The sequence below is a fragment of the Vipera ursinii genome, assembly GCF_947247035.1.
Source record: "Vipera ursinii genome assembly, chromosome: 3".
Lineage (NCBI taxonomy): Eukaryota > Metazoa > Chordata > Lepidosauria > Squamata > Viperidae > Vipera > Vipera ursinii.
The window spans coordinates 1,109,149-1,122,608 of NC_139516.1; the positions used below are offsets into that span (position 1 = coordinate 1,109,149).

Below are 13,460 nucleotides of genomic sequence, written 5' to 3' on the forward strand. Positions count from 1 at the left end.
GAACCAAACTGGGTTATAAAACAAGAGAACAGGCAAGCTCAGAGAGGAATCCATCGCCCTCCTCCCTCCTCCTCCTCCTCCCCTCCACATACCCAATCCCCTTCTGGCATTGATGACGTTACCTAGTTGGGTCATGAAAGGTCTGCAAGGAAAAAACCTCCACCTCACAGAGAGAGCCAAGGAGCCCTGACTTCAATCCTGACCTAGAATGATTCTCGAGCTTCACCAGCTCTTCTGGGAAAAGCCAACAAGCCAACATTCACGCAGGAGTAGCCAGCTTGGCCGGACTGAGCCCGTGGCCACTGCTGGGACTTGAGCAGTAACTTTCATGTTTTTCTGCCTCTGCCTTTTGTGGGGGGGGGGATGTCACTCGGGAGCTGGGGGGGGAGGCAGGGCCCAGCCATGGAAGCCAAGTTCAGAGAGTCCCTTTGCCTGCTTCACACCGTGGTTTCTGAGTCATGCTCTCCGTGCTGGAATCGGAGCTCGGCACGTCCCACCTCTATTGTTTCACGGGCTCTCCTGATGTTTTCCCCCAGTCAGGCCTGGCCAGCTGCTCTCCTTTCCACCCTCTGGCAGAGGTTCTTTTTTTATTTTAATTCCATTTATATCCCGCCCTTCTCCGAAGACTCAGGGCGGCTTACAAGCTTAGCAGTAGCCTTCATTCTATGTCTATGCCTGCTTATTAGGGCTTTCACACACACCCCAAGCGGCATTATTACAAAGTCAGCTTAATTTTTATTTTATTTATTTTTATTTTAATTCCATTTATATCCCGCCCTTCTCCGAAGACTCAGGGCGGCTTACAAGCTTAGCAGTAGCCTTCATTCTATGTCTATGCCTGCTTATTAGGGCTTTCACACACACCCCAAGCGGCATTATTACAAAGTCAGCTTAATTTTTATTTTATTTATTTTTATTTTAATTCCATTTATATCCCGCCCTTCTCCGAAGACTCAGGGCGGCTTACAAGCTTAGCAGTAGCCTTCATTCTATGTCTATGCCTGCTTATTAGGGCTTTCACACACACCCCAAGCGGCATTATTACAAAGTCAGCTTAATTTTTATTTTATTTATTTTTATTTTAATTCCATTTATATCCCGCCCTTCTCCGAAGACTCAGGGCGGCTTACAAGCTTAGCAGTAGCCTTCATTCTATGTCTATGCCTGCTTATTAGGGCTTTCACACACACCCCAAGCGGCATTATTACAAAGTCAGCTTAATTTTTATTTTATTTATTTTTATTTTAATTCCATTTATATCCCGCCCTTCTCCGAAGACTCAGGGCGGCTTACAAGCTTAGCAGTAGCCTTCATTCTATGTCTATGCCTGCTTATTAGGGCTTTCACACACACCCCAAGCGGCATTATTACAAAGTCAGCTTAATTTTTATTTTATTTATTTTTATTTTAATTCCATTTATATCCCGCCCTTCTCCGAAGACTCAGGGCGGCTTACAAGCTTAGCAGTAGCCTTCATTCTATGTCTATGCCTGCTTATTAGGGCTTTCACACACACCCCAAGCGGCATTATTACAAAGTCAGCTTAATTTTTATTTTATTTATTTTTATTTTAATTCCATTTATATCCCGCCCTTCTCCGAAGACTCAGGGCGGCTTACAAGCTTAGCAGTAGCCTTCATTCTATGTCTATGCCTGCTTATTAGGGCTTTCACACACACCCCAAGCGGCATTATTACAAAGTCAGCTTAATTTTTATTTTATTTATTTTTATTTTAATTCCATTTATATCCCGCCCTTCTCCGAAGACTCAGGGCGGCTTACAAGCTTAGCAGTAGCCTTCATTCTATGTCTATGCCTGCTTATTAGGGCTTTCACACACACCCCAAGCGGCATTATTACAAAGTCAGCTTAATTTTTATTTTATTTATTTTTATTTTAATTCCATTTATATCCCGCCCTTCTCCGAAGATTCAGGGCGGCTTACAAGCTTAGCAGTAGCCTTCATTCTATGTCTATGCCTGCTTATTAGGGCTTTCACACACACCCCAAGCGGCATTATTACAAAGTCAGCTTAATTTTTATTTTATTTATTTTTATTTTAATTCCATTTATATCCCGCCCTTCTCCGAAGACTCAGGGCGGCTTACAAGCTTAGCAGTAGCCTTCATTCTATGTCTATGCCTGCTTATTAGGGCTTTCACACACACCCCAAGCGGCATTATTACAAAGTCAGCTTAATTGCCCCCAACAATCTGGGTCCTCATTTTACCTACCTCGGAAGGATGGAAGGCTGAGTCAACCTTGAGCCTGGTGGGACTCGAACCTGCACTAATTGCAGGCAGCTGGTGTTACTTAAGGAGGCATTAGCCCCTCTTGAACTGACACACGAGACGGGTCACCCACCCGGTTCCTAGTGAAGCGCCAAACTGGCAGGATCGGAGTGACCGTTGGAAACCCCCTCCCTCAAACCCTGACTGCTCTCAAGACCCCCTCCCACCCCCGAGACTTCCTGGCCCTGTTTTTTTTCCCCCTCATCCATTACCTTCTCCTGCCTCAGTTTCCCTGCGTGTAACTAGCAAAATGGTGGCATGGCCCAGCCGAGAAGTTTCAGCATTGCTGGCCTGACAGCAAAGATGCAGCCCGAAGTTCTTTAAGGCTGATCCGATGCTGGGAGAGCCTTTCCCCCTACCCAGAGTGCCCAGCCCTGGCCTGAAGCAGCTGGAGCCCCCCCCCCTCTGAATTGCTCCGTGCAAGAGGAGGGGGAGTACCTTCAATAGAATAGAAAAGAATAACAGAGTTGGAAGGGACCTCGGAGGTCTTCTAGTCCAACCCCCTGCTCAGGCAGGAAACCCCTAGACTCATTTCACCGAAGCAGCAAAGCACCCTTGAAAGGGCCCAGATCCCTTCGTGGAAGTAAATTTGGGTCACTTCCCCCAGCCTGGGGACTTTTAAGGAGGACCACAAAGATGGTGTGTGTGGGGGGAACATGGTGGCCCTGCCAGCACCCCAAAACAAGGTCTGGGATAACTTTCTGCAACCAACTCACAGCTGCCAACTGAGGTTTCCTGCCTGAGCCGGGGGGGGGAAAGGGGGGTTGGACTAGAAGACCTCAAAAGGTCCCTTCCAACTCTGTTATTTTTGTTGTTGTTGTTGTTATTGTTATTGTTAGCTCTCTGTGGCAAACTCACCACGGGGCAAAAGTTACACTCATATCAAAAAAACTGGTAGAATGGAGGCACTGAAGAACGGAAAGACCAAATGAAACGTGAATGACAGACAAACATTAAAATAATTCTTGAATTATTTTAAATAATCCAGTTGAAGTGTTGAATGGTTGAACCATACCTATAAAACTTGAGAAAAAAAATTCTTTGAAGATTTAAATTCCTTAATTTTGAAATTTATTTGGCGAGGAAAGAAAGCTAGAATCAAGATGACAATGGAGGTTTTGGTTTGCCAGAGTGGGTCTTATATTATCAAGCATCCGTATTAACATGGGTAAAAGAATGGATAATTCTTAGAAACAAAAGGTTGTTATATTTGGAGGGACATGATTTACAGCTGGGGTGGCACGCATTTTTATGGAATGGGAAAAATAAAATCCGTAAGTACTTTGAAAACCACTATATAAGAAATTGCAATGTATGGCAGTGAAAGTTGGACCGTAAGAAAGGCCGAACGCCAAAGAATTGAGGCCTTTGAACTCTGGTGCTGGAGAAGACTCCTGCGAGTCCCTTGGACTGCAAGGCGATCCAACCGGTCAGTCCTAGAGGAGATCAATCCCGACTGCTCTTTAGAAGGCCAGATCCTGAAGCTAAAACTCAAATCCTTTGGCCACCTAATGAGAAGGAAGGACTCACTGGAGAAGAGCCTCATGCTGGGAAAGATCGAGGGCAAGAGAAGAAGGGGACGACAGAGAAGGAGGTGGCTGAATGGAGTCACTGAAGCAGGAGCCGTGAGCCTAAAGGGACTCCAGAAGATGGTAGAGGACAGGAAGGCCTGGAGGAACATTGTCCATAGGGTCGCGATGGGTCAGACACGACTTTACAGCTAACAACAACAAGATATACAGATATACAGATAAATAGATAGATGATAGATAGATAGAAGATAGATAGATAGATAGATAGATAGATAGATAGATAGATAGATAGATAGATAGATAGATAGATAGATGGATGGATGGATGGATGGATGGATGGATGGATGGATGGATGGATGGATAGATAGATAGATAGATAGATAGATAGATAGATAGATAGATAGATAGATAGATAGATAGATAGATAGATAGAGATGGATAGATAGATGTGGGAAGAGAGAGAGGGAGGGAGGGAGGGAGGGAGAGATAGAAGATAAATATATATAGATAAAAGATAGATAGATATAGATATAGATATGGACTGCAAGGCGATCAAACCGGTCAGTCCTAGAGGAGATCAACCCTGACTGCTCTTTAGAAGGCCAGATCCTGAAGTTGAAACTCAAATCCTTTGGCCACCTAATGAGAAGGAAGGACTCACTGGAGAAGAGCCTCATGCTGGGAAAGGTTGAGGGCAAGAGAAGAAGGGGACGACAGAGAACGAGGTGGCTGGATGGAGTCACTGAAGCAGGAGCCGTGAGCCTAAAGGGACTCCAGAAGATGGTGGAGGACAGGAAGGCCTGGAGGAACGTGGTCCGTGGGGTCGTGATGGGTCGGACACGACTTCACAGCTAACAACAAAATATAAGAAATTCATTATTATCAACATGGGAAAAATAAAATGTAAAATATATCTGAAAATTCCAGGATCTGACCAAGGCAAACCAGCTGGGGGGGCTCTTTCCCCAGGCAGAATCCCACCCCACCCCCCCAGCCTGTCGCTCAAATGCCCTCTTCACCACCTACTCTGGTGCCTAATTTGGTGTTAATGCTCATTTTCTTTCCGTTTCTTTTAAATCTGCCTTTCCTTTTTCCTGGAAAGCGCCCTCCCCTGCAGTTCACATCCACCCCCTCCCGCTCGCTCTCCTTTTCCTGATGACTTGGGTGATCTACCCACCCAGCCGCGGGGAGGGGAAGGGGCTGGCTATAAAGGGAGAGGGCTCCTGGCTCCGGAGGCAACCTCGACGCAGCTCCGCCAGTTGGCCCAGGGCAGGCAGCGGGAGAGCGGAGCGGAAGGGAAGCGTCTCTGCAGGCACCATGGCAGAAGGTAAAATAAAAGAAAATATAATAAATAAAAGTAACTCCAAAGTCCTGGACCAGGCACGGAGGGGGCGGGGGAGGGGGAGTCTGGGCTTCCCCCTGATTTTCAACCCTCCAGGGAAAAAAAAACTTTTTAAAGAGGGTTTTTTGGGGGGGGAAACTTGTTTGAAAAGTTTTGCTAATAATAATAATAATAATAATAATAATAATAATAATAATAATAATAATAATAATAATAATAATAATAATAATAATAATAAATACCTGGAGACTAGAAGATGTGAAGAACGGTTCCAGGAATTAGTTTAATGAAGAGAAGGGTGAGGGGTGACATGATAGCAGTGTTCCAATATCTCAGGGGCTGCCCCAAAGAAGAGGGAGTCAAGCTCTACTCCAAAGCCCCTGAAAGCAGGACAAGAAGCAACAGATGGAAACTAGTCAAGGAGAGAAGCAACCTAGAACTAAGGAGAAACTTTCTGACAGTTAGAACAATTAACCAGTGGAACAACCTGCCTCCAGAAGTGGTGAATGCTCCAACACTGGAGGTTTTTAAGAAGAGACTGGACAGCCATTTGCCTGAAATGGTATAAGGTTTCCTGCCTGAGCAGGGGGTTGGACTAGATGACCGCCAAGGTCCCTTCCAACATTATTATTATTATTATTATTATTATTATTATTATTATTATTATTATTATTATTATTATTATTATTATTATTTGGGAATGGCCAGTCCAGAGAAAAGAAGGACTGGGGGGCGGGGGGGGGGGGACACGATAGCAATATTCCAGTATTTGAGGGGCTGCCACAAATAAGAGGAGGGGGTCAAGCTGTTCTCCAAAGCACAAGAAGGTAGATCAAGAACCAATGGAAACTCATCAAGGAGAGAAGCAACCTGGAATTCAGGAGAAACTTCCTGACAGGGTGGACAATCAACCAGTGGAACAGCTCGCCACCAGAAATCGTGGTGGCTCCATCACTGGAGGCTTTTAAGAAGAGACTGGACAGCCACTTGTCTGAAATGGTACACAGTTTCCTGCTGGAGCAGGGGGCTGGACTAGAAGACCTCCAAGGTCCCTCCCAGCTCTATTCTGATTGAAACCTGTGTTCCTCTAAAAACTAACTTTGCACGAGTCCAAAAGGGAAATTTTGTTAATGCACGTTCAAAGCACAGAGAAGTTTTCTTTCACGCTGCCTCTTAAAGTTCTCTGGGTATCTTAAAGCTTTCGAACCTACATCGAATGATTAGTGATGATTAAGGCTCCATTATTTAGAAAATGTTAGGGAACGAACTGCAAAAGAACCAGCTGCTTTGGGGGAGAATTAAAGTCTGGCCAGAGCTGACGGCGTTGGAGATTTTTCTGCATGACCCGAGTCTGTGTCATTTGTGCTTATAAGGAAAAAGAATATGTGGCCATGGATGAGGAGTATAGGGAGAAATGTTTATTTTCATTTTGCTTTATTTGCTTTATCTGATTTATATATAGCCACCTCGGCAAAGGACTTTGGGCGGTAAACAATTCTTTGAACTGAGTTTGGAATACTTTTATTTTATTTATCCTGTTCAGAAACCTCCCATCTCTCTCTCTCTTTCTCTCTCTCTCTCTCTCTTTCTCTCACCTATCCCCATAGGATTACGGGAGACGTACGTCGTAAAATGAAGTATATATTTATTTCGCTGTTTCCGGCAGCCTGGCAATCACGGTGCCTGGTATCTGTGCCTCTTCGCACAGCTGGCCTTCACAATAATGCATTTGCCCGGTTTAATTTCAAAACCCCAGTCTGAACTTGCAGGATTTTCAGAAATAAATCATGACGGGTGGATTTATTTATTTGTTTAAGGGCTTTCGCGGGTAGTCCTCGACTTACAACGGTTTGCTTAGTGGCCGTTCAAAGTTATGACGGCACTGAAGAAAGGGACTTGTGAGCGTTTGTCACACTTACGACCGTCATAGCATCCCTGTGGTCACGTGATCGAACTGCTTGGCAACTGGCATGTACTGACGACGGTTGACGCGATCCCCTTTTGCAACCTTCTAAGAAGGAAAATCCATAGGGGAGCTGGGTTCACTTAACAACCGTGTACTAACTTAACAACGGCAGTGATTCGCTTAAGAAAGGTCCTAAAGCGGGGCAGAACCCGCTGAGCGAATGTCTCGCTTAGCGACAAAAATTGCGGTCGTAAGACGAGCACTCCTTGTACTGAGTCTTCAATTTGCATTTCAGCCCCGGGCACTTTGCAGATTCATCCTCTTTTGTTCTCCAAAGGGCCAAAGGTTTGGTTTCCTTAAACCGGACTTTTTCATCCAAGTTTTGTGGCAGGAGAGGGGGCAAAATGGGGCAAAGCTCACTTAACAACTGGAATGGAATGGAAATTTTGGGCCCGGTTGCGTTCGTAAGTCAGAGGACTTACTGATTTATGCCTGCCCGGCTCCCTGGCGGTAACCCTGGGCGGCTTACAAGGATAAAACCTCAACACAAAAACCACAATAACCTGCAACCGCTCTGCAATAGGCAGATTCCTTGGGATCCACCGCTGCTTTCCTTGCAACCTACTCACCTGAGGGTTGCGTTGCAAATCCGATCCTGGACAGGAGGAACATCTGGCAAGGAAAAACCTTCCGTAAATCTTTTCTTGCAGCCACGACCCCTTTCAGCCACAGCCCGGAGCTGGCAGGCTCCTCGGCCTCCGATTCTGCTCTCTCTCATTTTCCAAAAAAACTTTCTTTTTGTGACCCACCGAAGCACATTACGACTTGTTAGAGTGGTCAAAAAAAAACCCCCAAAAAACACAGTTGTTGCAACTCGAGCAATTTGCTTCCTGGCGTAGATTCAGGAGTCTGGCTGGCTGACAAGGAGTAGGCGCAAGCCAGGGAGACTTCGGGGATAATTTAAAAATAAAAATGCAAGAACGGAAAGGCTCTGGGTGCATCTGTTCTATTTTGGGCAATGGATCCAGCGAGGTGGAACTCCGAAATCTGGGCAGAAAACAATTTGCAGGGGCGTCTCTCCTCCCCAGTCGGTTGGTGCCATCCACCCAGCTCTTTCCCTGTCTGAAATAATTACGAGTTAGCCGTCAGTTAAAAGGCAGCCAAGCCCAAATTTACTCCTTTAGTAATTTCTATAAATTGCCCTTTAGGAAGGGAGAAAACAGAAAAACAGACTCTGCACGGTATAGATCAGGGGTCCCCAACCTGTGGGCCGTGGCCCGAAACAGGCCGTAGCCTGTTGGCCATTGGGCTGTGCTAACGGATGGCGAGTGCATGTGTGCACGCACCCTCCCACTTATGCTAGTGTCATGCGGGCGCTAGCTCCCTGTGGGTATAGGCGCATAGGTGCTAGAGGCCCGTGTGCGCATGCGCGTGGGGGCTGGGGGCCTGTGTGTGCATGTGTGTGGGTGCCAGTGGCCCGTGTCTGCATGCGTGTGGTGCTAACAGCCCGTCTATGCATGCGCATGGGTGCTAGAGGCCCGTGTGTGCATGTGTGTGGGTGCCAGTGGCCCGTCTGTGCATGCGTGTTGGTGCTAGTGGCCCATGTGTGCATGCGCGTGGGGGCTGGTGGCCCATGTGTGCCTGTGTGAGGGCAGTAGTGGCCCGTGTCTGGATGCGTGTAGGTGCTAGTGGCCTGTGTGTGCATGCGTGTGGGCGTTGGCGGCCCATGTGTGCCTGTGTCTCCCACTGGGCAGTCCAGGCTGTGAGGTCGGTGGGCGCCCCAATCCAAGGATTAGGCGGCGTCCATCTGTTGATTGAGCCTTCGGGGGACCCGGGGCGTCCTGGGCCCCCTGCCCAGGGTTGAAGGCCACAAGAAAAGGCTTTGCAGGACCAGGGAAGGATTTGGGGCCGGAGGGTCCAGGAGCCCTGAGCCCCCAACTCCCCCCCCTCAGATGCACCCGTTGGGCCAAAGGTAGCTCTTCTTGTTTACTGACCGTTCGAAGTTACAACAGCCCCTGATAAAAGGGACAAGGGCTGTTTTTCACACTTACGACCGCTGCAGTATCCCCAGGGTCAGGTGATCAGAATTAGAGCATCGTATTTATGACGGTCGCAGCGTCCCGGGGGAATCACGGGATCCTCTTGTGCGACCTTTTGACAGGCAATGCCAACGGGGGGGGGGGGGGGAAACAATGGAGGAAGATTTTCCAGCCAGAGATGGGGAGGGAGGGAGGGAGGGGAGGGAGGGAGGGAGGAAGGAAGGAAGGAAGGAAGGAAGGAAGGAAGGAAGGAAGGAAGGAAGGAAGGAAGGAAGGAAGGAAAGAGGGAAGGAAGGAAGGAAGGAAGGAAGGAAGGAAGGAAGGAAGGAAAAGGGAGGGAGGGAGGAAGGAAGGAAGGAAGGAAGGAAGGAAAGAAGGAAGGAAGGAAGGAAAGAGGGAAGGAAGGAAGGAAGGAAGGAAGGAAGGAAGGAAGGAAGGAAGGAAGGAAGGAAGGAAAAGGGAGGGAGGGAGGAAGGAAGGAAGGAAGGAAGGAAGGAAGGAAAAGGGAGGGAGGGAGGAAGGAAGGCAGGAAGGAAGGCAGGAAGGAAGGAAGGAAGGAAGGAGGGAAGGAAGGAAGGAAAAGGGAGGGAGGAAGGAAGGAAGGAAGGAAGGAGGGAGGGAGGGAGGAAGGAAGGAAGGAAGGAAGGAAGGGAGGGAGGAAGGAAGGAAGGAAGGAAGGAAAAGGGAGGGAGGGACAGAGGGAGCCCCCCCCTTTCTTAGCCTCCTGGAAAGGGGTGAAACTGAAAGCATAACGGAGGGAGGGAGGGAGGGAGGGAGGGCTGGGTCAGTGTTTCCTTTGTGCCAACCTTCCCCCCCCCCCCGTGCCAATGTGCCCAGGACAGCGTTCCTTCCTTCCTTCCTTGCTTAGCAGGTTTCTAACCTAAACAAGAGAATCATTAACAAACTGGGAAAAGCTGTGGGATGGGAAGGGGGGGAGGGAACGGGGGGGGGGGGGGACTCAGGACCTGCCTCTGCAGAGCAGCTGGCCCCTCCCCACCTTGGCAGGTGACTTTGCCCCACCGCCTCCTGTGCCAAAGGAAGGGGGGAGGGCGGCTGCTTGCAAGGCGCCAGGTGGCCCAAATCCACCTGCTCACCTGGCCTGGGGTCTTTCAAACGCCTGTCCTTTATGGATGCTCGCTGGTAGATCCGTTTCGACCGGGTCGCCTTGCCGATTCGACCTATCGGAACCTTGGAAACTGCCGGTGATCCGTTTGGACAAAAGTCGAAAAGGTTTTGGCAGGGGGAAAAAAAAAAGTTCCACGCTCCTTGTGTGGAGGGTGGTGGGGTAATGAGCAACAGGGAAGAGTGGGAAGTGGCTGATGGTTTGGGGAGTACCTGGGTAAACTGCAGGGAAGTGGGGAGAGGGGTAGGGTCTCCGTGGACATTGTACAGGGGGCCCTTAAAGGTCTTTCTTGGGGGGGGCAGCAGGAGACCCAGGGAGACCCACAGGTGATCATCTTTATCATTTTTCTGCAACTTGGGTAGAAATGTTCCCAGTTTGGACAATCTAAAACAGTGTCTTTCAAACCTGGGCAACTTTAAGACGGGTGGACCGCAACTCCCAGAATTCCCCAGCCAACCTTGCTGGCTAGGGAATTCTGGGAGTTGCGGTCCACCCGTCTTAAAGTTGCCCGGGTTGACAAACATCGATTTAAACCAGGGGCCTTCAAACTTGGCCCTTTGATGACTTGTGGACTTCAACTCCCAGAATTCCTCAGCCAGGCACGCTGGCTGGGGAATTCTGGGAGTTGAAGTCCACAAGTCATCAAAGGGCCAAGCTTGAAGACCCCTGATCTAAACAATCCCCATTTACATGGAACAAAATCAGGCCATTCGGCCAAACTACATTTCCTCAGCTGCCGGCCTCTCCTGTTGTTGTTTTTTTTTCCTTTCTTCTTTTTGTTCTCCAGCTGCGTTTCACAGCTTTTTTAAAATAAATGTTTCCAATTAACAATTGAACACGCGTACAGATTGAAATTTGTACAGACCAGGCTGCTCTTTGGGGCTACCCATTGTTTCTGGACCGGACAAGCCAGATCCCAGAAGACTGAATAACAGAATAAACAGAGCTGCAAGGGATCTCAGAGGTCATCTAGTCCAGCCTCCTGCTCAAGCAGAAAACTCTGTAGCATTTCGGGCAAGCGGCTGTCCGGCCTCTTCTTAAAAACTTCCAGTGTTGGAGCATTCTCAGCTTCTGGTGGTCAGCTGTTCCACTGGTTAATTGTCCTCCCTGTCAGGAAATTCCTCCTTAATTCCGAGTTGCTTCTCTCCTTGGTGAGTTTCCAACCATTGTTACTTAATAATAATAATAAAGTTGTAAGCTACCTTGGAGGTCATCTAGTCCAACCCCCTGCTCAGGCAGGAAACCCTATACCATTGCAGACAAATGGGTGTTCAATTTCCTCTTAAAAACCTCCAGTGATGAAGCACCCACAACTTCTGGAGGCAGGTAGTTCCACCGGTTAATTGTCCTCACTGTCAGGAAATTCCTCCTTAATTCCGGGTTGCTTCTCTCCTTGGTGAGTTTCCATCCGTGGCTTCTTGTCCTGCCTTCAGGGGCTTTGGAGAAGAGGTGGACCCCCTCTTCTTTATGGCAGCCCCTCAAATATTGGAACTCTGCTATCATATGCCCCCTAGTCCTTTCTTCATTGAGTTAAACCTATCTAGTTTCCTTAGCCATTCATCGTACTACTGAGTCTTTATTGCTCTTCTCTGAACTCTTTCTAAGGAACGAGGCTACCTCCCAGTCGTAGGATTGTTACTCATCTGAGCAGAGTCCATGAATCAGACGGATGGGTGGGTTCAAGCAGAGGCTGGGACATTTGGGCTTGAGTTCCTACCCTCCTCGGGGGATTAGACTAGATGACCTCCAAATCCCTTCCAGTTTTAGGGTTCTGACTCATCCTTGATCCTATGTCTTACAACGCAGGAGAGAGAGAGAGAAGAGAGAAAGGGAAAGAGAGAGAGAGAGAGGGAGAGAGGGAGAAAAAAGAGTAGAGAGAGAAAAAGAGAATGAAATAAAAAAGGGAGACAGAAAAGAGAGAAAAAGAAAAAGGAAGAGAAAGAGAAAGGAAGAGAGGGAAAAAGGGAGAAAGAGAAAAAGAGGGGAAAAAAGAGTAGTGAGAAAGAAATAGAAAAAGAGAGACAGAGAAAAAGAAAGAGAGAGAGGGAGAGAAAGAAAGGAGAAGAAGAAAGAGAAAGAGGGAGAAAGGGAGAGAGGGAGAAAGAAAAAGAGAGAGAAAGAAGTAGAAAAAGAGGAGAGAAAAAGAGAAAGAAATAGGAAGAGAGAGACAGAAAACAGAAAGAGAGAGAGAGAGAGAGAGAAAAAGGAGAAAGAGAAAGAGAGAAAAGAGAAAGAGAAAGGAAGAGAGGAAGAAAGGTAGAAAAAAGTAGAGAGAGAAAAAGAGAAACAAATAGGAAAAGAGAGAGAAAGAAAAGCAGAGAGAAAGAGTGTGCTATTCTGTTCTGTTCTGTTCTGTTCTGTTCCGTTCCGTTCCGTTCTGTTCTATTCTCTCCAACCTATGCTGGACCCCTCCTCTTTATACATCTTTCACAATCTGTCAGGGGTTAAATAGCAACGACACCTCACCTTATAAAACTCCTCTTTCAAATTATAATTCAGTGTAAATTTCAGTCCTTCAGTCCCCATATTCTCCCCTTGGTCAAGCATAAAGTTATTTCCTATTTTTTTTGCCCATTTAATCAAACGATCGTGGACGTGTTCAACTTCCGTATTCCCTTTCCAGGGCCATTTATACATCTCAGCAGTCACACATTCGTCCCCAGTACATAAATCCAATTCCAAGTCGCTTTTTCTCATTCATTTAAAAACCACAGTTCTTCTCGTCCGATTTAAATCTGTCAATTTGCACGGGGCAAAATGCGTGGATGGACACGGCCTTCTCTTTCCAGTTCTTCTCCAGTTTTTAATTTAGGTTAAAATGAATTTATTAAACAGTGGAACTGCTTGACCCCAGAAGTGGTGGGGGGCTCCGTCACCGGAGGTCTTCAAGAAGAGACTGGACAGCCATTTGTCTGGAGTGGTATATCCGACTTTGAGACTTGTGGACTTCAACTCCCAGAATTCCCCCGCCAGCATAGATTTCTGGGAGTTGGAGTCCTCAAGTCTTAAAGTTCCAAGACTGGACACCGCTGGAATAGGGTTCCCTGCTTGAGAAAGGGGTTGGACTAGAAGACCTCCAAGGTCCCTTCCAGCGCTGTTATTCTCCTCGAGTGCAAGTCAATAAATCCACATAGGTCAACCCAGTTTGTGTCAACAATTTCTCTTGTTAAAAAACGTCTACGGATGACATATAAAGAAATATAAGGAGTCCATCTTACTTTATATCT

The 13,460-nt window shown here is 47.4% G+C and overlaps 1 protein-coding gene across 1 annotated transcript in view; it reads left to right on the forward strand.

Annotated features, from left to right (window-relative positions):
* Positions 1-5,028: 5,028 nt before the first annotated feature.
* Positions 5,029-13,460, forward strand: part of TGM2 (transglutaminase 2) — a 69,197-nt gene continuing 60,765 nt past the window's right edge. The window contains 1 exon segment of the mRNA XM_083360842.1: positions 5,029-5,150. Coding sequence (XP_083216968.1) covers positions 5,141-5,150 — 10 coding nt within the window. The 5' untranslated portion in view covers positions 5,029-5,140.